The following is a 27745-nucleotide window of genomic DNA, read 5'->3' on the forward strand; positions in this document are numbered from 1 at the left end:
TTTTTGATCATGTGCCTCATGAATCAAAAGGATTTCCATGGTCAAATGTATGCTTCCGATTAGGTGTTTATTGATTGAATGACATTGAGCAATTGGTTGAATTAAAAGGCCTTTTGAAGGGCTCGGATTACTCATGGTGTTACCTATTGATTGAATCCATGATCTTGAATTAAAAAACCTTGTTAAGGGACTCGGATTACTCATGTACTGACCTATTCATTGAATCCATGATTTTGGCACAAAAAAATCTGGTTACTACTAATTGTTTGTTGATTGTTTTGGACTCTGTTTGTCTCTTTCACTAATCTGACTAATTAGTGACTAACAATTAGTGATCTTCTCTATTTTGAAGAAGAAATGTCAAGTGCCTTTGCTTCAATTCCTGTTTAAAATAAACCAGATGTTTCGTCAATTGGAGTTTTGCAAGAAACCTTCGCTCCTGGAAATGGTTCATTATCTGCCAGCTGTTATCTTTAGTGATTATGGATCATTATCTGCCTTTGCTTATAGATTTTAACAGTTTTGCAATAAGACTTCTCTGCTGACAATGGATGCACAAGCAATTTATTGTTAGTTCCAAAGTTGTGATAACTAGCTGCTGATATATCTCAGCATGGGTGTTATAGATATACCTAAACTCGAACCAATTAAGATAGCTGAGCTGAAGAAGTGTGCTAGCTGCTTGACATTACAATCTTTATAGATTTAGTATCTTGTTTGACTTTTTATGTTTGATTAAAGCACTGCTTGACACTCCACCTGCAGCATCATTTTCCTCTCTCTCTCTCTCTCTCTCTCTCTCTCTCTCTCTCTCTCTCTCTCTCTCTCATTTTTCAGAGTTATGAGTTCAGGGTTTCAAAGTTTTAAGCAATGGGGTTCATAGTTCTAGCAATGTACAAGTTCAAGCTTAAAAAATTTAGGTAGACTGATTCAAATATTTGAGGAAAAAATATAGTGAACCATGTTGAGCTGTTTATCTCGTGGTAATCTTGCAACTTGACATTTTAATTTTCACTGTAAATCTCTTATCCAGTTTTCAGTTAAAACAATACAATATGTGCAATCTGATTTTTCCAGTACTCATACATGAATATTAGCATGTTATCCAAGAAAAGAGGATTGTTTGGAGCTATATTAACTAGCACAAAATTGCTAAGTTCATTTAACAGAGAAGAGTAATGTTAATTTCATGAACTTCGCAGCTCTCTGTGATTGCGTTAATTTCATGAACTTGGTTTTTTGGATTAAATGTCACTTTATATCGGTATTTAATTTTATAGTATTGTTATCTTATTGTGCGATCCATATCCTTTAAGTATAAAAGTTTAGCTGTTCCATATCCGTTAAGTATAAAAGTTTAGCTGATCCGTATGTTTTGTTTCTCAGTTTAATCTATAAAAATGAGTTGCCAGAAGCAGCTGTTTGGGGGAAGAGAGGAATTGTGAAGGCGTTGTGCCTGAATCGTCAGCATCGTGGAGAGCGCAGACGACTGAATTGGCTGTGGGACAAAGCCACGATGGGGCGCCAGCAGCTAATTCAGAAGCTGGAACCTCATGCAGAGCAGACCGTAGCGAGGATGTTGTCGCTGGCATTTCAGAAACCAAAACATCGAGCAGATGCAGGTTCTCACAAATGGCAACAGTTACAGCAGACGAGATCGCTACGTCAGATGCCGAAAAGAAGTACACCCATGTGACTGCCTTGTTTGTGACATTTATATAAGGCAATGCGTTGGTACGAGTATTCATAAAATTTCACGAACTTCAGATATATGGGTAATACATGTGTGAAGTCTTATGACATGCAATAAATATTGAATTAGATCATTCCCATCTTCACAACATTGTTAATTAGAAGGAAAAAAGGCAGCCGATGCAGTTGTTATTTTACATCTACAAGAAACAAACCATGGATGAATCATTAAGCCTGTTGAGCTAAAGAAAACAGGGACACAAACCCAATTAACCACTACCCTTGCATATCTGCACAGTGCAAGAATAGGACTGCATTCATTTCAACAATGCCAGATAAATATAAAGCCACTGCTATTTACTTTCAATTGAACTGTCGTGCCTGCTTATTCACAAAGGTGGTAAATTCAGCACAGTATTATAGGGATTCTATTAAAACGATACCATTTAGGTCTTTTTAGTTGTAGATATGTTCGTGCAGCAGCTTTGGTTAAAAAACAGATCAGCATTCTGCTTTGTCTGAGATAAAAATTCATGCAAATTAGCATTGCCTCTTGGTAATCTCTATGGAAAACGAATATGTAATGCACTATGACGTGTGCAGAAAGAAGACATTGATCCTGCTCTCATCCCAAGGCCTGGAATGTCATTCAGAAACCGAGAAGAGGCCAGGAAATTCTATAGTATCTATGCCGAGGAGGTTGGATTTGGTTTGTGCTATGGAAACAACAAACCATACTCATATATTATACATTGCAACAATGAGGGGAATAATACTTACTTTAAAAAAAAAGAAGAGCTGCGTGTTAGGGACAATACCTCCAAGAAGACACACTGCATGTCCAAGATGAAGCTAAAAAGGATTTATGATGAAAACAAGGAAGAAATAGCAGTGGTCATTGAGTATGTGGATCTAATGCATAACCATCCATGTTTTAAAAAGAAACAAGAAACAATAAACTTGAGCGAACACAAGGAAAAGGATCCAGTATTTCTTGAGTTTGTTGATGACCTACAAGCAGCAGATGTACCGCATCATAGTATACAAAACATTGTTAGAGACATGCATGGTGGAGGGGAGCACGTTCCGATAACAAAGCGTGACCTAGAGAACAGGTCAGTGTGGAGCAACTCTTATTCCATTAAATAAATAGGATCTGTTAAGTACAAACATGTAACAGTAACAAATTTTGCAGGAAGGCAGCTAATGTGAGGGCAGAACATGCCAATGACATTGCGAAGCTTCTAGAATTCTTTGAAGACTGCAAGGCTCAGAATCCACAATTTCGTTGGTACGTCAAGATCGATAAAGAAGGGGCAATTCATAGCTTATTCTGGAGTCATGCTAGCATGCAGGCTGAATATATTGATTTTGGAGATGTCATGACATTTGACACCACACACAAGACAAATATTTATGACAAGCCACTAGCTATGTTTGTGGGTGCAAACCATCACCTACAGAACACCTATTTTGGGTGTGCGCTGTCGCAGAGGGACCTCATACCTAAATGGGCAATAATGAAATTAAGTGAGACAAAAGCAAGAAGAACACATGAAAATGTCGCTAATTTTTTTCAAACAAAAATTGTACTGACCGCTGTTGTGTGCTCTCGAATACAAGCACTTTTGGATTGTCAGACATTTTATCCACTAGCTCCAACCGGATTCTAAAGTCAATGATTCAAAATGTATTTAGAATACTACATTCATAGGCTGTACAACTTAAATTTACAGGCTCACTCCACAAAAAAATGTTGTTGCAGATGCTAAAATTTTATAAATGTATTAAAAAATTAACATAATGGGAATATGAAAGAAAGAACCTTTTAGTTGACGAAGCAGGACCTTCTCCGGCGTGAGCATCATCTACAAATTAAGAATAAATAGAATTACTTTATTAAACTATAATCACGCCATAAGTAAAAGCATACATGTATGATCCAATCAAAAAAAATTCAAGGAACGGACATTAAAGCGAGATATAGGAATAAGGAGTTGAAGGAACCTGAGGGGGCGGGCGGGTCCATCCCAAATGATGCAAGAGGACTGAGGGGCCGGGCACCACCACGGAGAGAGGACTGAGGAGCTTCTCCCTGTTTCGATGAGCTCACTGTCCGAATTAACTAAGAATTTGGTGTTTCTGCCTCTACTCCAAAGCTCAATCGTGATTGTACCCTATCTTTATAAACTATAAGAGATTTTACCGTGGTCATTGTCAAAGGAAGCCCAAGTGAACATGCTGCAACAGCTGATAAAAGTGTGTCCAATAAATTTAGAAAAGATGGCATCATCATAGTTCATGGAGTTTGCATCATGGACTAAAACAACCACACCCTAGAGATAATAAAAATGAAAAAAAGAAGGGAAATACATGAAAGAGAAAAGGGAACACTAATTTTAATGATTGCGACATTTGTGATTCTAGAAACATCTTTAATGTCAAAAGCAATTCAAGACGCTAGTACAATAAACTTCTCATTTATATGAAATCATATTATAGGCTTGTAATCTAATTGTGGCACACCGCCATTGAAGTGAAGCAGATTAGGATGAGTTTAGGATTCATCAGCGACCACTACAGTATGAGTTTAGAAATAAAAATGTGTTGATATTTAAGAGAAAAACATCGCATGAAGAATAATGTATATTGCAATATAGCTTCCCGTCTGAGATTACATCCAGACAAACATTATTTATAAGCTGAGAGTTCACGTGAAAGCAAATTATAATATAAATTTTTCATGATATAACATTTGATTATTGCATTGCGTAGCTGATTAGGTCTTACCAACAAACATTTTAGCTCTTTTGAGATGAAAAATACTGATATATTTCTGAAACTAAGAAGATTTAGTTCAGTTGTAGGAAACTGTGGTTAAGAAAAATAATTTATGTTTGTTCACCAGAAACTTGATCTAACCAGCACAAGACGCAATACCTATTGGCTATTGCACATAATGACACACCACACTGATTAGGAAATATTTCAAATGTTTAAATGTGTCTTCTACCAATAATAATTACTAGGAATCAAATGCACTTAGGTGAGTGTCTCATTAGGTGTGATTGATTACGACCACTTCAGCAAGCTCATAAATACATAAGACCGCAAATACAGTGACAAGATCAAAATAGTCTCCTTAGTCTATTTCTATGCCTGTCATCATAGATCTGAAAAATGCCATATTGTTGCTAAATCTATGTCAAACCAAATAAAGAAACACGTGGCTGGAGCATGATAACTGAGAAAGAATCCAGGATCAAACCTCTAATCTGCTCAGTCAGTGGTCCGCGAAGTATGCTGGGCCTCCACTCCTCTCCTCTGAAACACCATCCTGATTCATCCTGGAACAAGAAGATTCGCTACTCTTTTCTAGAGGAGATTACTACGGACTGAAATCAGGGAAGCTGCATACATAAACGATGACCCCGTGCCACTCTAGTAAGTATATATACCAGTTGAAGTTCCGAAAAGAATGCTAATTTCTACCAATCTGTTGTTTGCGAAACCGACTGACGATGCTAGTACAGCAGCTCAGGTCAAGATGGTGGGCCTCGGTGTTGTTGGTGAGCGACTGCCATGACCGGCGGCAGACGAGGTGGAGGCGGCAGAGCTCCGGCCTTGGCCGAGAGGCGGAGCAGGACCCCATACAGTACACGTTGGTCGGCAGCAGGCCGTCGTTCTCGTTGTCGTTGGTGAGGGAGACCGGCCGCTCGCCGCGGACGCGCGCTCGCCACGGAGGACGCGAGACGCGCGGTCCCGCCCGGACGCGCGCGGATACCGGCCGCTCGCCGCGGAGGACACGCGACGCGCGGAGACGCGGTCCCGCCCGGACGCGCGCGTATACCGGCCGCTCCCCGCGGAGGACGCGCGACGCGCGGAGGCGCGTACCCGCCCGGACGCGCGCGGAGACCGGCCGCTCGCCGCGAACGCGCGAGGACACCGCCCAGGACCGACGCTCGGAGGCACGGCCCCGCCCCGGACGCGCGAGGAGAACGCCCCGGACCGCGTCGACCTTCGCCCGACGGACGACAGGACGACGCAGCGACGCTCGGAGGACGCCCCGGACTCGCGACGCTCGAAGGCACCTTCCGCCGACGGACTCGCGCGAGTGGACGACGGACGGGGAGAGGACGGCGGCGATATTGGGAAGCCGCAAAACCGCCTGGATGGAGCTCGAATCGTGGGGAGGTGCGAGCGAGGGGGATCGGGCGTCAGGTATCGGGCGACATCGGAGAATTTGTGTGGACCGGGCCGACATCGTTTGGGGAGGATGCGAGGCGTCGTCGGGCTGATTTGAGCTCGGGTACCCAATATTATTTGGTACCCAGGGTGATATATAGAATATATATATATATATATATATATATATATATATATATATATATGTGTGTGTTTGTGTTGATGGAATGCAAAAAACAAGTAAAATATTTAATTTTTTTGTCTCTTTGTCGAGGGCTCTCACCATAGCTCTCTGCAAAGAATGGGTCTTTGTCGAGGGTCTTCTCCTCAGCCCTCGGCAAAGACGTCGTCCAAGGGAACGGCGCCATGACTGCCGTTTTTCTTTGCCGAGGGCTAAGTTGGCTCTCGGCAAAGGCTTTATTGAGTGTCCGATAAAGGCCCTCTTTTGAAAGCCCAAATTTGGTTTTGGTAATTAATGACACCAAGTTGCTAATGTCTTGTGTTTAAGTGATTTGAGTTAGGCATAACAACACATGTGATGAAGGTGTAAGGTGGCATGGAAAGGTGGCCACATAATTACAAAGAGATGAAGCATATAGTGGAGATCATGGTGATAGACAAGGAGTAGAGTGATCAAGGCAAAGGTATAAACACAGTGGCGAGCCCAAAGGGTAGTCCAGATAGGCACAAGACTACCAGATTTTGGCCCAAAATTTTTTTAGTACACAGAAACTTGGCCCAATACTTAGTCTTTCTCCTGTTTCCTCTGTGGCTCTGTCCGCCTCGCTGCGCTTCCGGCTTCGCTGAGGCTGACTCGCAACTTTGCGAGCGACCGAGACCCCCGAGCGACAAGCGCGACCGCAAGGACGCCCGACGTCGACAGTCCGAGGTGGAGCCGCTGCCCGCCGGCCCAGGCCTCCCGTTCAGCCGTCCGGCGCGTCCGCTCCCACAGACCCGTACAGGCACAGGCGCACAGCGGCTCCCGCGGCTCGCGGCCCTCGCGCGCGCGTCCGCTCCACTCGACGGCTCGACCTCCGACGCCGACGGTGGACAACTCCGCCACTCCGCCAGCGGGCACAGGCAGCGCTGCTGCGGCAGCGGCCACGGCCCACAGGCCACAGCCAATCCGGGTGAATTTTGGTAAGTTTGATTTTTTTTTTCTTCCAGATGGTTTAGGGATTTGATTTTCTTCTAGATCTATGATTCTGTGAGATTGTGAGGTGTGAACCAAGAATTGAATCAATTTATTAATATGTTTTTAAGAAGTTGAGGCATGAAGAAATCAAATATAGCAGTTCTAAAAAAATTGCAACTCATATCTCCACCAACACCAATTTTAGTTATTGATGAAGAGCTCTCTATTCCTATTGTAGAAAATTTGCTTATTTTATAGTCATTTTACCGAATTTTTTCTTTGAAATTTGTCGTGTTACGCATGAAAAAACATTTTTAGGACTACCTTGGTTCCAATTTCTGGGTCCACCACTGTATAAACATAGGATTTTACTTTTACTGGTCTAAGTTGAGTAGAGAAGTAATTGACTGGATTTAGGATAGATAGCCGACTATGAAGAGGGGAAATCACGGTCATCTCTCGAATCAAGTGCTACTAGGTCCATATCTTGAGCATATGCATTAGAATCTAGTAAAGTGCTAACCTAACTTCTTTGATGAAAATGTTTGTGAAAAGCTAACACACATGCACTTTAGTGGTGGCACTTATTGGTGTTAGCAACATTTGCAAAGGAGGTGGAGTTCCTAGGATTGAGAGGGGTTTGGGTTTCTCTCTCTCCCTCCCGCCGAGCTTGCTCGGCGGTATTCGGCGCTTTTGAGAAAATTAAGTATATATTTTCTATTGCGTCGGTGGAAAATTTGGAGAAGTCATGGGTCGCTGAGAAACACTCATCAGACGCAGTGTGTGGAGGCACCGGACGCTGGCTTTAGCATCTGGTGTGCTGTCAGCGCTTGGCTCTATTAGGGTTGAGCACCGGACGCACTGCACTAGACGCAGGATGTTCCCTGTTCATGCGTCTGGTGTGGCCTGACTTCAGCAGAGGGTGTCTGACTGAGAGCACTGGACGCTCGGAGTGCGTCCGGTGGTGTGAGTCCGGTGTGGGGACGTTTTGCAGACCTCTCTATGCACGAGTTCGGTGAGTACCGGACGCGTCCGGTGAGGTCGTGAGTTTGCAGACCTCTCTACGCACGGGACTGGTGAGTACCGGACGCGTCCGGTGCTCATTTGGTCGCGTCTGGTGGTCCGCAGGTGACCGTTAGAGTTTGACGCGCGAGTTTCAAAGATGGACACGTGGCTAACATTAGTGCACCGGACGCAGGGGGTCGAGCGTCCGGTGGTTCCCTAATACGCGTCTGGTGCCCCTGAGATTTGTCCAGTGACAGAGCCAACGGCTCTATCTCTTTGAGGGGCTTATAAATAGAAGGTGGCCGGCTTTAGAGGGTTTTCTCTTGCACATTTGATTACTTGAGGCATACATTGAGCTAGAGAACACTCTCTCCACTCATCTCTTTGCTTGATTGCTATTCTTAGTGAGATTGAGTGAAATTCAAGTGCATTGCATTGAGAGTTGCATCTAGTGGCACTTGATCCTTGAGTTTGCTACGGATTTCTTGTTACTCTTGGGTGTTTCCTGATGCTCTAGATGGCTTGGAGTAGCGGTGGTGTTGAGCTCGTGATTGGAGATTGTTTCGAGCCTCACCAAGTGATTTGTGAGGGGTTTTTGAGCCTTCCCCGTGGGAGATCATAATTGGCTACTCTAGTGGATTTCTCGTGGCTTGGAGGATCCCCATCTTGTGAGTGGATGTGCGGCACCCGCTGAGGGTTTGGCTTTGAATTGCCAATTAGCTCGTGATCTATCAAGTGAGTGTATCACCACAACGAGAACTAGCTTGCCGGGAAGCAAGTGAACCTCGGTAAAAAATCCTGTGTCGTCTCATGTCGAGGATTTTCTATTGTGATTGTGATTGTGAGTGATTGATTGCATATATCTCTACTCTACAACGTTGGTATAACAATCACTCTCTACTTCTTTACTTACTTGCATACCTTACTAGTTGTTTAGCTTGTTTAGCATAGTCTTCTTGTTTAGGAGTATAGCTAGCCTTCTCTTGTTGTTGTGGTTTAGTGTTTAGTCTTGTACTAGACTTTAGGTGGCTTTAGCTTAGTTGAGCTAGTGCTAGAATAGTTTCGCCTTTTGTTTTACTAATCAACTTGTTTAGTTGTAGTTTGTAGAAAATTTAAATAGGCTATTCATCCCCCCTAGCCATTTGGACCTTTCATCTTTGCCGACTCAAAATTTTTCGAGAGCTCTTTACCGAGAGCCGCTCTCGGCAAAGCCTTGCCGAGGATTTTTGGGTCTTTGTCGGGGGCTTGGGGCCCTCAACAAAGAGGGCGCGTCCAGTAGTGTTACACGGTTCAGGTCTATATGACTCTAAAAATTTAATGAGCTTTGTTTTGTTTGGATTAAATATTACTTTAATATTAGTATTGTTATTTTATCATGCGACCTATTTGTTTTTATATAAAAAAATTAGTTGTCTTATATCAACGCACAGGCATACCTATCTAGTACAGTTTGATGCCTTAGGTCCTGCCTATTGCTTTTTTGAACACAAATAATCGACACCCAGTATGCAATGTAACCAAACTCATCTCATCAATTATAGATGCATGTATGCCACAGATAATGATGTGGTGATAAACATACATGGAAGTGTCATTGAAAGAACAATTATTATTCCCTCTCGCGCTTGGCTATTATTGAACTGGGCCTCCACCGAAGGCATCCATGGCCATATGGGTAATGGGTGCGTGTCAAGAATTATTTCTCAGAAAAAAAACAAAAGTGTAAGAATTGGATGCAAGTAGGTCAGCTTCAGCTCCACGGAAGCCACGAGCCCACAACTTTACTTTGAGCCAAGCCAAGAAGCTTGATTTTGCTACGCCTACATTTGTGAGTTGCATTGCCTATTCCCAGTCAGATACATCCATCATATACGGAGTACTAATGGGGGAAAAAAAACGTTGCTTGAGAACTTGGCTACAAGCATTAGTTCCATATACGATCCGGTTGAAAGAAAAATCAGATGCTACGGATATTGACATGACATCCCACCCAACAATACATGAGCACTAACACGTAAGAACAAATCAAGCATATATGCTTCCTCTGTCTAAGTAAAAGTGTTGTTTTATTAGCATTCAAATATTATCTCAATAAAAATGTCGTTTTAGGTACAGACCTACTCCTAGGAGCAACACCAGTCTTCAACATACGAAAGAGAAGCGCAAGAGAGGATGGAGTATATATGATTTTAATTAATGAGGATGGAGTAATACCTAGGAGTAACCGTGTTCATCCTAAAACGACTTTAATTCAGAGATAAAGTGAGTATGAGAGTTGCCTATTTAACGACAAAAGTGAACATTTGGTATTGCATAATGCATACTATGGCTACAACTACTTTTTTTATAAAGAGATATGTCTCAAAAAAACAAAGGTTGATATGACTGATGGACAAAAGACATAAAACGATCTGTACAAAATAAAAGTATATCAAAGATCAAATTGGTCATCTTCCACCTTCAAACATTCACTGCTGGAATTTAAAGATCCACACTGTGAACACAGCAAGAAAAGAAATACCTGCAAACACCCTCACAAACAAGGCTCTGAAGAGCGAAATAGCCACTTGCTGCTGACAGCGAGATCTAGTATAGTATCTCTTGAAAGAACATCAGCTAGAGGAAACCTCCAAGAAATGCAGGCTTACCAGACCAAAAGAAGAGGTTGAGATCGTCGTATGCAAAGGCAACCAACTGCCCCCTCTAAAAAAACATACCAAATGTCAAGATCTAACAACAGATCTAACAAGTCAGACTCTCCCTAACCCTTCGCTGATACCAAATCAAACGTTGTCAAGGTAGAGAGAGGCCGAAGAGATATTATTCCAAAGTATCATCATTGTCACCACCTCGTTGATGACACTAGAAACTATAACCTAGATCACAAGGATTCACAAACCTAATCAAGAACTACGAAGAAGGAAAACGGGTCTCCAATCCTGTATCCACTAGCGAGATCATGAGAGAAGAGGGACCGAGGTATGTCCTGGCTGTGGGCGGCGGGGACGGCGTATGGGAAGTGCTAGGGCAGATGCGACTCTGGAGGGAACGTAATGCCACCCATTTTCCGTAGGAACACATGAACATTTGCTATTGCATACTACCGCTACTGTCACTCACTTTGCGTAGGAGGCCTCAAACTTTACATCAGGACATCCTTGCCCAGTATCAAAATATTTGTGGGTAATTCAAATTGTGCAAGTCTCAAATACGAACTTATGGAAGACCACATTCGGCGAATAACCTATTCTGGCCAGCAGGGAAAACAAAAAGGAGTACAGCAGAAAAATGGTGGTTCAAAGTGCAGGTACGACATCATGGAGTCTAGAGAGAAAAGAAAAAGTGGCTTGTCCAATGCAATCAACCTACTTGTCACATTGCAGGACAGGTGGGCAGGTCATTCATTTTCCTTGACACGAGGGACCTAATAGCAAATTATGGTGGCAAATGAATCTCGCCTTATTATAAAAGCTGACTATGGTGGCACCTGAATTTCACGCTTTAGTATAAGAGCAACAATCCACAATCGACTGAGAAACCCATTTACCCTGCACATCTGATAAGATCATCATAGTTGCTGACCAAGCTGACTACAAAGAGTGTACGCCAACAAACTTTAACCACAACTCTTGACTCAACAAGTATACACAAAGGAAACCCAAAGATTGTCAGAAGAAACAACACCTACCAAGTAATTTACTGCCAAGCCCGTCTAAGCAACCCACGGTGGCAGCAGCAGTCAACAGCTCTACAAATACATCTACCTGTATACATATGCAAGCAGCTCCAACGGTATCATCTCACAATCTCCTGCCACTGCCAGACTCCACATCGTTTAGAGTATCTCTTAGGGTCATCCCACCGTGGCCTGGAATATTGACTGTTTCGATCTCGGTTGGTCTCACACTGTACGAGTTTGCATGTCTGCTGTTCCGTTCCTCCGCTACCTGGACCGTGTATGCATGAGGCCACCAAGCTGCAAAGGAGATGTACAATATTCTGTGACATGTTGAACAAAACCTGAAAACTCAATAGTTGGTAAAACAGTGAATAGTAGGTACCATCGCCATCAAAAGGATACGGGAAAAATTGCAGATAGCAAAATGAAGCAACTGTAAGACCTGCAAAGGCAAGTGGCCATGGCGAGAAAGATGATCCATTATGTATTTTCAGGACATCTAGAAAATCTTGATCTATTTAAAAAAGATATATCAAAATTTACAAACCTATAAGAGCCCCTGCAAATACATCTTGCCAATGATGCCAGTAGTCATCCACTCGAGAAACAGCCACAAGTGCAGCAGTAAGGAGAGGCAGAAACACAATGCATAGCTTCGCAACATGTCCTTTGCGATCAAAAGCTGCGATTTTCCCAGCTAAGTACCATGCAAGGAAGCCTAAACCAGCAAAAGACCCTGAAGTAGTGTAATAGGCCACACAACAAATTTTAGATGCCATCACACTGTAAAAAAATATCATGAGGTGCCAAGTTGAAACTTAACTTCAGCACATAAAAAAAAGGACTTATGCTTCAGTAATAATTTACACTGAGTATTGGGAATGTGTTAGGCAAATATGCCGCAGCCCCTTACCATATGCTGCGGCATATCATTGCCATAATTAGCAGATGTAAATCAATCAGGGATAGCTGATTTATTTACTATAATTAGCAGATGTAAATCACTGATTTAGTTACTATAATTAGGAGATGTAAATCAAGAGAATCACCCTTGCCTTGTAAAGGCCAGTCGGCCCTATATAATAGAAGGCGCCCCCTCCAATTGAGGTGTGGCCAATTGCCCCAATCCTAATCTTCTACAGAATGTTACGGTAGTTCAAGTAATTAAGTGAAAAGAGAGTAACCGTTAGATCTGCTCATCATGCACATAGGTCATACTTTACAACCTAAATTCACTCACTCCACTACTCTATGGTGTATCGCATGCAGCTTGCCCCAAGGTAACTCACATACAGTTTTCATGCCTGCTTGCTCTCAGAAACATGTGCACAAAATGTTTGAATCACTTTTTTTCCATTTTTCTAAGACTCATGGATCATATCTCAGATAAGGCTCAGAATTTTGAGTACCTAAGAGATAGTATACTTCCAGATGGGAGGCTAAATTCAGGGTTACCAAACAGTGCTTAAATTTCAGCAAGGCATTTGAGATATGGGCAATTTTGAGGTCTCGTCTGTGGCATTCAATATTTCCATAGAACATGGCAGGAAAGACCCAAGAGAATCCATTGTTTGGAATTACTTGGTCACTCATGTGGCCTAATTTCTCAGACAGCACAGACAGTCTCATTGACTGCACACCACTTGTTTGCAACTCTCTTGCCCCCTATCACCAATGCAGAATCATGCAAAGCCACAAAAACTGTCCACAATGCAGGTTGTCATCATGCCCAACTGAGGTCTTAGCACCCACCCACAAAGACATCCACTTTCTCTGATGATTAGAACTAGCATGCCCAAGGCATACCACACACCCCAAAGGTAGACCCATTTTTATTTCTCCCAAAAAAAAAGACAGCCAGTACTGAAAGAATCTATTTCCTCAAGTATGACCTTGCAATGGTATTTTAGACATATCATCAAAGTGTAGTAGACCAATCTAATTTTATTGAATATGCAAGTGGCAGTTAACTTTTAAAAGCATATAGGTTTTCCCACTGTAAAATTGTCCATAGAGTTGGGCAACAAGTGCACCAAAGGGATCAATATTACAAAGGGGAACATATGCAGTTACAGGCTATTTGAGTACTTATGTGGTTATGCCATTACTTACATGAACTGTGTCCACTGGGGAAGCTCTTGTGGCCTTCCTTGATTACGCTCTTCACTCCATTGCATATAACACCAGTTGTAATGTTATCATAAACCTTAAAGATAATGTAATTAGCCCAGATTCTGTGCAAATTTTGAAGCATATACATATCAACACAGATGAACTTGCTACAGGACTATAAGTTAGTTTTTATTTTTATCTTACATCATTTCCATCAGGGAAACAGCGCCAGAAAAAATCTGGACGAGGCCGTCCAACACCATCCTTAATCGCATCAGTAATCACTGCAGTTATGAGCACTGAGTATAGAATCCCTACAAAATTTCAATTTTTCAGATATGTTTCTCTTGTACTAATCAACATATCGAACGGATCATAATCATAAATATGTAAAATACCCAGTATGCCATGGTGCAAATCATAAAAATTCTTCTTTTTGAAGTAAATTCCAACAAAGATGGCCCAAGGCAGTATAATTCCAATCAGCTGCAAATAAGAAAAACAGCTAAGAACCACACAAAAACTTTTGCATGGATGTAACAGGATCAAAACATACTGAAAGATAAGGATACCAGGACATACTGGAACAGCCCAAAATGGCACTGTATTGCCCTTCATAGGATATCTCAAGTCAGTCATCATGTCTTTTCCAACAAAACGGTGAAATGGTTCAATTAAATTCAACAGCCCGTCTATGACAGCAAGGAGGAGAAGTATTATCCAGTCATACATGTGCAATCTTGCCAATATCATCCCATGGGATCTAATAGTGTAAAACCCTAACTGGTCTGCCATTGTCTCCTACAAAAACAAAGAGTGTAAGAGAGCAAACAACAGGGAGTGAAGTTACAATAACAGTTGCAATTTAATTCTCAAGGGCTTCACAGCACTGCAAGACCAATGTTATTAGTCATGATTATCTTTCATACAGGGTGAAAATGTAGTTCTCATGTTCCATCAGCATGGAAATTAACAGTGACAATTTAGCATCTCCTATGAGTTATGGCAGTAGAATAATTACAGAAACACGACATATTTAATGATATCATCAATGCATAGACCTGGAAACCAAGGCATTTCCATGTGAATTAATATATTGAAACTTCAGTTCCAATAAAAGGTATAAGCTTTGGTAAAAAACAAACACAAAACTGGACAATCTTTCTTCATGTTTTAAAGAGACTTCAAATATGTGCTAGGGACACAGGAAAATACTGGAGTTATACAAACAAACTATCAGCCATGCTAAGAACAACTGACATACGAACATGTCATGATACACAAGAGCCAAATTCAACAGCTGAAAGAGGATCAATCTTATTTGAAAAGTAAGTAAGTCCTACCACTAGAAGACAGTATCAACTTCAAACATCAGTCCGGTAAAACAAGGCTAGTTGAATATTAGTTGCAACTACACTAAACGGAGCAGGTTGACAGTATCAAATTGTATTTTCCGTAGTAGGAAAAGGTAATATGTTCAGAAATATTCAAGTAACCATGACATTTAACAGTTTCTGATAATCGTTCAAGTTCAACTTATGGGATATTGGTAAAAACTGACAATCTCATGTATTTTTGAGAGAAGTGAACAAAATAGCAGACGAGTGTAACAGAATGCAGGCAATCTAATAAATTAAAATTATGAAATTAAAATGGTGTGATCATTCTGGTCTACTGTCCAAGAATAAGGGTTCAAGATCACCAAGCAGACAACAGAGACAATTTTTCAATTTCACACAAACTCATGAGGGACCACAAAAGCAAGATTGTAATCAACTGATACATGTGCAAATACAGATATATCTAATAAGTAGTTCCACACAGATATCCAGAGCCCGTCATTTCCTTAATTGATAAGAACCACATGAGATCATAAATATCATTAACGAAGTTCTCAGGCTCAGAAAAAATTATTCAAATAACTTCACATAAATGATTCAGTTAAAAGAAACTAAGACTAAAAAAGCAAGAACGACACCAGAAGCATGATGTCGCTAGAAACTCAAAAAAGAAGCATGTGTAACTTATTTGCCAGAGGCAAGCCAAAGAAGGCAGAAAAAAGAACCACAGAAAATCTAGTCCGTAAGAAACTGCAAAGGTTGAATTACTAAAAGGTCAACTGAACAGAAACAGCTAGGAAATCTCACTTGACATAGATGAACAGCAAACCAGCAAAGTTAAGTTAGCTAACTATCATGAAATCATTGATTTTCTCATACCTCCTAACTTGGAAAGACAGGGCAGGTGGGTGAACAGAAGTTTATGAAACTTCAAAACAACCAACAGACAAAGATCTGGCACAACAAACTCAAGTACAGATCCTTGAAAAAATAGTATAGCTCACTGGATCCACTAAGTAAACAAGATTAAACTTCTACTAATTTGATATTGGACAGTTAAGACAGCTTAATGGTTCGGCAAACAGAAATTCATGCCAATTGGCAGTAGAGATTGTTAGTTGGGTATTCGCTGACACCAGCCTATTGACACCAAAACAAAAGATATGTATGTTTACTCCAATCATACAAGTTCCAAACCCAAGTGGGCAAACCTCACATCAACTGGTTAAACTACAGATCATTAAAAACTGCATCCAGTGCTTCTCACCTGATCGATTAAGTCAACTAGGCTAACGAGTAAAGTGGTGCCCGACAACTAACACAGCCCAATGGTTTGACAACACTTAAATCAACGCACAACGCTACTGAGAACTTGAAGATTGGCTGACGCTGGCTATCAGTTGTCACCAAAACAAGGTATGCCTAGACTACGAGTATGCGGATTATACCCAATTTTTCTGTCTTAGGATAGTAGGAATCATATTACCTCGAATTCCCTTTCCCGTGGGCGAAAGGTTCCCTCAAATTTCCTCGAGTGGGTGGAAGGGTTCAATTAAAATTTATTGGCTTCGACTAACAGTATTTGGTCCTGTTGTTTTCTGGCAATTATTATGCAACCTAGGAATGTGACTGGTGACATCAAAGTCAAATTACAGTACAGGTGGGCTGAATTATCTAATCGTATCTGTATTGTTTATTTCACCCCCAGACAAAACTTAGAAAATGAGCTGAAGGACCCACGCCATCCACTTGAAAAGCACATCCACATCCACCACATCCACTAGCAAATAATATATCAGGAAAAGATGAAAACCTTCTTTGTAGTAGTAATTTGTTAAAATAGCAAGAAAAGCTGAGCCGAGTTAAAGTTACAGTCAGAATCACCCTAATAATAATCTGAAAAGAGTCATGTGCTGTCCCTAAACTAAACTAGCGTCACCCAAGGACTCATGATGGGAGTCCGAGAGAGTACCACTAGTCTATCTATCAAATACTTAGAAGATAGCAGGGAGGAATTAGAAGATAGCAGGGAGGAATTAGAATCTTTCCAAGGCCGGAACTAGAATTATTTACATATAGAGAACAATGTCTTCAGATAATTTTCGCAAGAAAGGGGGGAAAACTGATGTACAGCTTTCGCAGAACCGGAGGAAAGAAAAGAAAAAGGAATGAACAACTCACGGTGCGGCGTGAGACCAGCGGCTCCTCGATGTCGCCCTCGGCGCCGCTACGGATCGGCGCCTCCTCGTCTCCTACCAGAATGCGCGAAACAAGCTAAGAGGCAGAGAGAGGGAGACGGACATAATAAAGAAGGTGAAGGGAGAGCGTCCGTGCTAGCTGCTAATTCGATCTGCTCCTACTCCTACTCCGACCTGGGTTCAAATCAAATCAAGAACGAGCACCTGGAATCTTGGTGGTGGTAATATATACCCCGCGACCGCGACCGCGACGGGGCAGGTCACCCGCCGTCTCGATCGCGCGGCTACCAACCGCTGCCGCCGCCGCCGCTGCTGCTAGCGTTTGCTGCGGAATTGCGGGTGTGGAATGGATGCGCGGGCGGAGACGACATCCGGATCCGTCCGGTGTGGTGAGTGGAGGAGCGGGTGGGGGGCGCGACGGACGAGGACGAAAGGAAAGTAGTTGTTGCTGCCGACGGTGGCGGGGGGCGGGCGGGGTGGTTTGCGTTTTGCGTGAGCGGGGAGGGAGGACGCCAGGACGGAGCGGAGGAGGAGGAGGGTTTGACTGCCTGACTGCCTGCCTGCCTGGCGCTCTATACCCTTTTCTTTCGGGGACGGGTAGGGATAATAGGATCTCGAGAGTTGGTGGTGGTCCTCGTTCTCGAGACATTTTGAATTTGAATTCAATTTTATTTGAACAAAAGACGCCACTGTCAAGGATGGCACGCGTGCCGGTTGGTAAACCGTTTGCCACGTGTGTCGATCCTCCACTTCGTCTTCCTTTATCTCTTTTTTTATTTCTTTTTTTTTAATTTAATAAAAAAAAACAAAAGAATATGAAAGTGTGTCATGTGCTTGTCACAAATGGATAATAAAACTTAGATGGCGTATCAACTAGGGCAGGAATTTGTATGTATTGAAATATTTTGGTTTTTGCCTCCTTTTTTTTGTCATGGTAAAGCTAGGAATAGATAGATAAAGACACAACTCAATGACTTGACTCGCTGGTTAATGATTGTTGCAAGCTCATACACAACTCTTTTTTGTTCTCTCTGTGTATCTTTCCATCGCTTGGAAAAATGGGACATCAACAGCTTTGTCATTGTTAGGCTGTTAGCTACGTGAAGCTTACTGATTTACATACTCCATGAGGATCGGCAAGTAGCTCCCTAGAGCAACTCAAATGGTATCTAAACAATTGAGTTCAAAAATTTAAGGTTTACAGATTTTATGAAAAAATTATTGGATACGGAAAAAAAATACACTCCACTAACAGTTTTTTTTATTTGTTTCTGAAAACATACATGTCATCGTTTCACGTACATATATGGACCTGTTTGGCTCATAGCCACAGCACACTATATCTGAATTGCGGCTCATTGTATTTGTGTTTGGTTGTTGTCGCGTGTTGGGCACGCCAAAAGTGTGGCCTCGTTCCTATCTAATTCTAGGTCAATTTTGCCAAAAGTTTGCAGCTTGTTTCCTGCGCACATTTGGAGGCACCAGAGCTACTTTGTGGTGTGCTTCGACGAGAGCCAAACAAGACCATAATGAGTGCTAATTATGGGCGAAATAACTTGTATTCTTTAAAAACATAGACACCATTGTCTCCCGCATATTGAACCGTCAACTATTGATGAAATAACTCATTGTCGTATCCGGCCATTGTGTCACCCACTTACACTGAAAACCTTCAAAATGAAATCTATTGTCTCCTCTACCTTCTAGTAGGGAGGTCCACCATAAACCTCGCAGCAGCAGTCCATACATGGCTCACTATCTCACTGCCATGACTCACACCTATAACCTCCAAAATATAATATATATATATATATATATATATATATATATATATATATATTACCTGCTCTATCTCGTAGTATTCTTAGGTCTAAAAATAGTAGCTCAAGATCCAATTCTAGTAAACCTCCTGGCTGCGGAGGCCATTAAAAAATGCATATATGTATCTCGTTCACGTATCTTTCAGTGGATGCCTCTATTTTTTCCTAAACCTAGATAAATTGAGCGTTAAGATAAGAAACTATTGGAGTGAGGTTTTTTCTCATCATACCAAAAATAAGATTAGGGATAGGTCTACAGTGGTCTATCAAACTATTAGAGATGCTCTTAGTAAGCTTCTCCATGTCATCGCACAATTATCTCAGCCTACCTTGTTCGTTTGGCTGATAAGCCACGGCAAAACGTACTGTTGGCTGATTTGTTGTGAGAGAAAAACACTACTGCCTCTTTTTTATCAACAGAAGCTTAAATATGTCACGTACGCCATGCAACAGAAGCTTTGATGTAGCGCCTCTACCCTAAACCCTGTGGAATGAAGAAGTTTATTCTGCAATTGCAGAGTTAGGAAAAAAAGGCGTAGCTAGTTTTGGGAATATTTCAAAGTGAAACAAAGTTGGCCTAGTGTTGGGTGGGAACATATGCTCCTATTGTCTTTTTAGTAAATCTTGCATACTAAAAAGTATTTGTCCAAAAGGCCTAATGGTTGTGATTAATAATGTTTGTATTTACTACAAATTCTAGTAAAAACTTAATACAACTTTGAAACATAAAAAGATCTTCAAACTCTAAATAGTTGATAAAAATCCTATAGGTGGATTGAGACACGAGAAACCAAAAAAGATATTATAAAATCATGAAAATATAGCTAGAAGCTTCTAGAAGTTCAACTTATCTCTAGAAAATGAGAAAATATCCAAAAAAATTAGAAAAATCCCAAAAAAGTGGTTTCAAAAATTTTGACAACAAAAAAGGGATGAATCAACATGAATGCAACATAGGTTAATGTTGAATGTATTCCTGCTTACTCCATCTCATATTTTCATTATGAATTTTTTTTCAATTCATTTAGTAATATTTTTAGAATTTACTAGATTCTCTGCATATTTTCTCCATCTTCCTAGAGTAAAATCTAATTTCTTGAAGCTTTTAAAATATATTTTCATCAGCTCTGAGTTTTTATTCGGATTTATTGTGTCCCAATGTCCCTCTAGGATTTTTTTCTTAGAATTTTATAAACTTAGAGATATTTTTTGTTTAAAAACCTTATTCAGGTGTTTATTGTAGTTTCTAAATGAAATGAAAAAACACATTGAAAACTATTTCTAACCGGAGCAAGGAGATTATTTAAGTGTTTTCAAAGTATTGAGAGAGACAATTCGCCCCTTTTAAAGTTGGAGGAAGAAACATGTGCTACAACGATATTTTAGTTACGCAAAAAGGATTTTATATTAAAAAAAGGATATAAATATGAAAACACCTTGGGACGAGGAAATCAAAATAGCGGCGATAACAGGAATCTGCCGTCGCTAAATGTACTGATGATGGGGATTAACAAAAGCACTGGAGTAATAACAGTTACAAATTTGTATTTCAAAATTGTTCTGTGGTTTTTTTTTTTTTAGGAAATCAGAATTCTTCTGTGATGACTCGAAACGCCAGATGCATCCGGCCCAGCTAAGCGCGCACGTACACAGCGTGTGTGCACGCCAGATTTTGAGGGTTGGTCGAGGGAGAGGCCGCTTTCAAAGGTTGGGCCCCGATTGTCCAGCCCACGGAAGTGCGGCCCAACTGGAGTCAGCCGTCGAGCGCGCGCTTCGGTCCGTCTCAGTTCGGTGCGAGCAGAGTTTTAGCACCACCTCGCCCAGCCAACTTGAGGAACGCCAGCTTATAAGCTCAGGCGTAGCCACAGCGTCGTCTCTTCGGAGACATCTGATAAAATTGGAACGATACAGAGAAGATTAGCATGGCCCCTGCGCAAGGATGACACGCACAAATCGAGAAATGGTCCAAATTTTTTTGAGATTTTGCACCCTGGTCCCTGGTTCTTGCAGATACGCCCCTGAGCGATTCCTTTTCGGTCCCTGGCATGTTCCCATTTCGTACCACGAGGTCCCTGTGTTTTTTCAGGTGGACCCTGGTCACCGTTTCTTACAAATATATGCCCCTACGCGCCTCCTTTTCAGCCCCTTGCATGTTTCCACTTCTTACCACGAGGTCCCTGTATTTTTTCAGTTGGCTCCTGGGCGCGTGAGGGCGTGTGGCTGCCTCGCAGGTGCACTTCAACAGTGCAACTAATTTTCTCCAAACCTGATTTTTACTGCTTTTTTTTTTCCTACAGCATTAACGAAAATATAATTCTTTCTTCACTAACACCTATTAGGCTATTACACACCTAGCGCCTCAGGTTAACCATATTTCTCTAGGATTTACCATTACATTTTTACTGTTCTCTCCCTGCCGATGTGTATCTGAATATGTAGAAAATAGGAACTGGGAGCTCCAACCTAATCTAAGTCGTCTCCTACTTTACTTTTTCTTCAAACTTTCTGCTGCGTTATATTATATTATAGTATATATTTTGGTCATGTTGTAGTGTGTTACAATTGCCGGAACAGTGGACATGGATAGATTTTTTTTAGGAACACCACACTAATTTTTTAATAAAAAAGGAACACGGCACGAATAGATTGTAGATATATTTTTTTAAAAAAATGCTTTTAATGTTTTTTGAAAAGAAAAGGCATACTAGTCAAGTATATGTCACAACTCACACACAGTATTAATGGATGCCACCGCCACTGGCCACTGCTGCCGAAAGCGGAGTCCGGCCAATGGCCATCCGTGGTCTGCAGCAGGCCGAGTTGTTGCGTGCCTTGTTGTGTTGGTGAACCAGATGTTTAGTTGTAATTTTTTTTGTAAAATAAATATTGTAGCATTTTTTTTATATTTGATAAATTTTGTCTAGTCATGAATTAACTAGGCTCAGAAGATTCGTCTCGCAAATTACAGATAAATTGTGTATTTAGTTATTTTTTATCTATATTTAATATTTAATGCAAGTACCGTAACATTCATGTGACGGGGAATGTTGAAAAATTTTCAAAATTTTTGAGAACTAAGGCCTTGTTTAGTTCTGTTGATGCAAAATCTGATCTACAAACACAAAGGGCTAATACCCGGTTCAAACGTTAAGGCGTGCCAGCCGATTTGACCTTACTATCGGCGAAGGTGGTAACTCGAATACTTTGGTCCTGACAACAGCGATGCGCCCGGATGTCACGGCCAAGAGGTACTCACGCGGAACTCGAGAATACGCCGAGCTTAAGTCGACGAATTCCTAAGAACTCGTAATAAAAAGGAAAAAAAAGTATGACGAAATCGTCGAAAAGTAGATGCTAGAATATGCGTAGAAACTTGTGTTTGATTGATTGATTCTTTTTTTTACAAGGCCCGAGGGTCTACATTTATACCCTGCTCAAAGAGCTGCAACCAGACACGACTAGAATTCGAATTCCAAATTTAAACAGAGTTCGTGTACAAAACGATCTAAATAACTAAGGAAAACGTAAAACTATCCTCTCGTAACAAACTAGGACATCCCCATAAGCTGATCGGCAACTTCCAGATTCTTCCTCTGTGTCATCGGCAGACTCCTCTGTCATAGCCATCGGCACAAACACATCATCACCTATGGACTTGGTCACATTCAACCATCCTTCCATCGGCAACCATCTTCATCGGCAACTCACCCTGTAGATCAAGCACTGCCGTCTTATCTTGCCGACCTACACTTTACCAATCATGGACACGTGCCCAAAAACGGTGTCAACAAGTTCCAAAATATTTTACAAAATGTACACTTTAGCACTTTCGTTTGTATTTGACAAATATTATCTAATTATAGACTAACTAGGCTCAAAAGATTCGTCTCTCAATTTATAGATAAACTGTGCAATTAGTTATTTTTTATCTATATTCAATGCTTCATACATGTACCACAATATTCGATGTAACGAGAAATCTAAAAAATTTTATAAATTTTTTTGAGAACCAAACAAACAAGACCAGCTATAGTAGCTCTACTAGTACCCCGAGTCCTCCACAGAAGAATCAGCATCATGCGTGGAGGCTGATGATGCGTTTTCATTCCCCTCTAATTTCCTGGATGATCATCCATGGGAGCAAAAACTGTTGGTACACCCATCTTGATTTTCTGTAGCAATCAAATGATATGATGACCATATATATATATATATATATATATATATATATATATATATATATATATGTTGTGGTTAGTTCACGAGCACCATCCATGCACACACTCACCAGTGGGCCCGACCACACCGCCGGAGAGACACGTCGTCGTACGTCCAATAATGATAGGAGCTAGTACTATTTGTCATCAGATTTGTTAATGCAACAATAACCACTTGCGGTTAAGCGTCGGTGTCACTGACAGCAGTGTACACCACATCCTCCTAATCTATATATAGGACTCCAGCAGACATACACACGAACAGCATATATGTATACTGTGTGCCCATCAACGAATAGTTGCTTTCATGCTATTTATATTTCTATGTACGCATGCGCACTTTTAATTAATGTTATTAGGCATACACTTATATGGAATTATGGGGAGATCAGCTAGCACGGCCTTGTCAAGTCTGAACCGCTGCCAGTTGTAAAAGCGCCGACTGGCCAAAGCATCATATAACAGTATAGCTTAGTCAACTTACGTTTTAACTTTGCTTAGGTGGATACACTATCAAGGGTCTTTTGAAACGTAGGAAAGGAAAAGAAAAACACACGAATAGAAAATAGTCTGGCTAGAAAACGAAGGACTGAAAAATCAGAAATTTTATATGAATGAGTGTTCGGAACACATGAATATAAGAACATGTTTATTCCCATGTAGGAAAAAATTCCAAGAGTCTAAAGTGGATGTTTTATTTCCTCCATTTCATGAAGGAAAACAAAGCCTTTCCATAGAAAAGGAAAACTATATTCCTCTACTCTCCAAACACCAAGTAATGTAAGCAAAACATAGGAACTGAATTCCTCTGCAATTTCTCCAATCTAAACAATCCCTAAAACATATTTCATGGTCTATTCATTGAACTAACTTGATTTTATAGTTGTTGGCATTTTTATATAAACTTGGAAAGAGGCTTATATATTTAGAAATATTTTTTATAATGAATCTATTAATATATTTAGAAATATTTTTTATAATGAATCTATTAATAATACTAATATTATATTACCTATATAGAAAAATGATAATTAAATTATGCAGTTAAAAAGAGTTTATTATTAGGATGTATATCTAGATAGACTAATATTTATGATTATTGAAAGTTTCATGCATTTGGTGGACGGTTCATGATTAAAAATGAAAGTTCCAGTGCTTGTTTCAAAAAAGGATAAATTTATTATCAAATAAAATACGCAGAGATATTCATTACTATATAAATCCCAATCTTATGTGTCAATGTAGGAGTATACGTAGTAGTTATCATCAATATTTGTGGCCACTCCAGTTGGACGCTGCTTAATTATCCCACTCGCTAGAAACACATGATGGTGGCCTTCTAAATAAAGGCATCTGCTATCCAACTTTTCGGTGGAGTTCCAATCAATAGTTGCAAGATGGATTCTTCTGAGTTCTTGTGTGGTGTCTGACGGCTGTATAACTTTCGGGCCGGTTTGCAGGAGTTTATGTGGTGCAGCTGTAGCAGAGAATTAAGATCATGTACTTGTAGGATACTATGATCTTTACTTTTTTTATATATTTCTCAAAGGATTATTCCCTTTTTCTCAGTTTTTTTTGGTACACACCTTTTTCTCAGTTTTCGGTAGCATTTTCCCCCCTTTTTAGAGTTTTTTACAAAAAAAACAACTTTATTATCAATAGCAAGCAACTGTTAGAAGTGATATAGAGTTCAAAGCAACAGGGAGAAGTGCTGAAAGGTCCTATAGCTAGAGGGGGGTGAATAACCTATTTAAAAATTCTACAAACTTAGTAGAGCAAGAGGTTAGTGAATAACAAAGCGGAGCTTTTTGCTCTAGTTCTAATGGGGTGTTTGCAAGCCACCTATCCAACAATTCTAATTGATATAATCACTAGGCACATAAGAACTATATCTCTACTTACACTAGAGAGCTACCTAATGTTTCTATACAAGTAAGTAAGCTACTCTAGTTGCTTGCTATTCTACTTACACTAGAGAGCTACCTAATGTTTCTATACAAGTAAGTAATCACAATAATATGAAGTCCAATCATCGGGAGAAATCCAATGAACAATCACAATAGAGACACACAATTTTCTCCCAAGGTTCACGTGCTTGTCGGCATGCTACGTCCCCGTTGTGTCGACCAACACTTGGTGGTTCAGCGGCTAAGAGGTGTAGCACGAACCTCGTCCTCACTAGGATACCGCAAGAACCTACCCACAAGTGAGGTAACTCAATGACACGAGCAATTCACTAGAGTTACCTTTCGTCTCTCCGTCGGAGAAGGTACAAAACCCCTCACAATCACTGAGAGATGGCCACGAACAATCACCAACTCGTGACAATGCTCCTTCACTGCTCCAAGTCGTCTAGGTGGCGGCAACCACCAAGAGTAATAAGAAAACCACAGCCAAAACGATCCCCAAGTGCCACTAGATGCAATTACTCAAGCAAATTGTCACACCCGGATGTAAGAGAGCATTCGGGTGCCAAATTACATGTGCGCCAGGATCTCAAATTCACACACATGGATCGACATCATCAATGGTACAAAACACAGTGTTCAAACGAATTACATAAATGAGAGTAAACGTACCATTATTACAAGCCAAAAGTTTATCAAAGTGCGAAGGGGAAACATAAGCTAAACTGTTCCATGAATAAAAGGGAAACTAGACGCCGACGTAGCAGGACCACCTTGCCACAGGAAGGTCGACGGCAGAACCACACGAGCCTAACAACCAGGAGACTCAGGGTAGTCCTCAGGGAAATCGCAATTGTACTCCTGATCGTCCGAGCAACCTTTAATGATTATAGCAAGGGTGAGCTCATGTCGAACTCAGCAAGCACAGATGGAAAGTAATGACATGCAAGGCTAAAACAAGGTAAAGCTGACTTGGTTTGACTGCGGTAGCATTTAAGTTGATCACTTTTAATTATGACTATTATTAGAACAACCTATTACTAATTATGAGTAGCATAAACCCAACCCTTAATTAGTGTAAGTAGTAATTAGCATCTTTTAAATGACTATCCTAATAATTATAGTAGTCCGGGGATCAACCCCAATTATTAACACAGAATAGCAATCCTGCCAACACGGAATAGCCATTCCTCCAAAACACGAGGTAGCAACCTCGCCAAGTTCCATCTCCAAATATCCAGTGAATCCAATTTGCTCATCAAGTGAGGGTCTGGGCCGCTCGTGACCGTGAGCACGGCTGATATATCAGTTTTACACTCTGCAGAGGTGTGTACGTTCACTCCAAGTCGTGATTCCCATTTGCCCGGGGTCGCGACTCTCCAAAACACTTCCAAGGTGAGCAGGCAGGGTCTCACTACGAGACCTTTCACAGGGTCCAACTAATAGGATGCCACTCGCAAGTTTTTGCCGGGGCGCTCGGCAGTCGATACCCATAGCCATGGCGTACCGAACAACCGACGACTTTATATTCATTACCCAAGTTACTTCCTCACGCCTACCCGGAAAGTAACACCCTACTAGTGGATGTCCTGCTAATTATTCAAGCCAGAGCCATATAGCTTGGAGCTGCACTGTAAGTCCCAGGGGGCCGCTCCCTGACTAAGTCCTTACGGAGAGCAGAGACGGGTACGCCCGGCAAACCAGACCACCAACGGTACCCGCTCCTCCTGTCACCACCATCATCACGATGCTCGTAAGCATCCAACATCACCATCACCGCAGTGACCAAAGGTTCAGCACAGTTTAAGCATCAAGTTAAGTAGACAGTAATTCTTGTTTAAGCATGTGTATAAGATGAGTAGAGCAGCTAAGCAAACCTAGTATAGCCTAGACTACCCATATACATAACCCCAGGTGAACAAGGAATAGTAAGTAAAGCTAATCATGTCCTTAGGGTTTGCATTCATTGGACACATGCATGTAAAGTAAATGACATTAATGAGTAGGTTCAATATGATCAAACGGTGTCTGCACTTGCCTTGATCGATGTCGGGTTGCTCGAACTCAGCGGGATCCTGAACCTCTTCCTTCACGAACGTCTCGTTGGCTATACGCGACAATCATCAATCATAAGAACAATACATGCAAGCAAACAAGCTTAATCAGAAACAGTACACCAAAGCATACGAAAACAAAAAGCAACTGTACTACTGTATTCTACTCGACGAAACGAAACTATAGCGACCAGAATCACCTAAATCGGAGTTACGATGCAAAAGTTATGGCTAAAACAAGTTGAATGGCATTTCTGTAGATAAACTGAACTATTTTTCGTAATTAAAACTAATTAAAACTGAATTAAAACGCATTTTGGATTAAATATATAAATTCTAACCGAGCCAGGGTTAAACTGCAAAAACTAAGGGCATAAACATAAATATTTTTGAAAGGACTG

General features: G+C 41.0%; 1 protein-coding gene and 1 long non-coding RNA gene across 5 annotated transcripts; both read right to left on the bottom strand.

Moving 5' to 3' along the window:
• LOC110433072 lies at window positions 2778-5501 on the bottom strand. Of its 2 annotated transcripts, XR_002450469.1 has the most exons (5): window positions 4961-5501; window positions 3700-3882; window positions 3518-3560; window positions 3290-3361; window positions 2778-3198 (listed from the first exon to the last, which is right to left on the bottom strand). It is a non-coding gene; the product is annotated as an uncharacterized LOC110433072 (long non-coding RNA). The 2 variants fall into 2 exon arrangements; XR_002450468.1 differs by having other exon boundaries at window positions 3700-5501.
• LOC110432554 (lipid phosphate phosphatase 2-like) lies at window positions 11515-18356 on the bottom strand. Of its 3 annotated transcripts, XM_021453243.1 has the most exons (9): window positions 17551-18356; window positions 17330-17400; window positions 14391-14609; window positions 14207-14294; window positions 14013-14122; window positions 13809-13902; window positions 12244-12432; window positions 12079-12138; window positions 11515-11993 (listed from the first exon to the last, which is right to left on the bottom strand). In XM_021453243.1, the coding sequence occupies exons 1-9, from the start codon at window positions 17993-17995 to the stop codon at window positions 11818-11820; spliced, it is 1452 nt and encodes a 483-aa protein (XP_021308918.1). In that variant the 5' UTR covers window positions 17996-18356; the 3' UTR covers window positions 11515-11817. The 3 variants fall into 3 exon arrangements, with proteins under 3 accessions (XP_021308918.1, XP_021308920.1, XP_021308919.1); XM_021453245.1 differs by lacking the exon at window positions 17330-17400 and having other exon boundaries at window positions 17551-17922; XM_021453244.1 differs by lacking the exons at window positions 17330-17400; window positions 17551-18356 and adding an exon at window positions 16635-17282.

This window comes from Sorghum bicolor, chromosome 2 (genome assembly GCF_000003195.3).
Source record: "Sorghum bicolor cultivar BTx623 chromosome 2, Sorghum_bicolor_NCBIv3, whole genome shotgun sequence".
NCBI lineage: Eukaryota > Viridiplantae > Streptophyta > Magnoliopsida > Poales > Poaceae > Sorghum > Sorghum bicolor.

Bases quoted from the DNA above. Each gene is read 5' to 3' on its own strand.
- LOC110432554 (XM_021453243.1), bottom strand. From the start codon at position 17,995: ATGTCTCGAGAACGAGGACCACCACCAACTCTCGAGATCCTATTATCC. The intron at 14,295-14,390 runs GTATGTCCTGGT...TCTTATTTGCAG, and splicing joins TGCCATTTTGGGCTGTTCCA to CTGATTGGAATTATACTGCC. The intron at 12,139-12,243 runs GTTTGTAAATTT...TTGCCTTTGCAG, and splicing joins ATTTGCAGGGGCTCTTATAG to GTCTTACAGTTGCTTCATTT.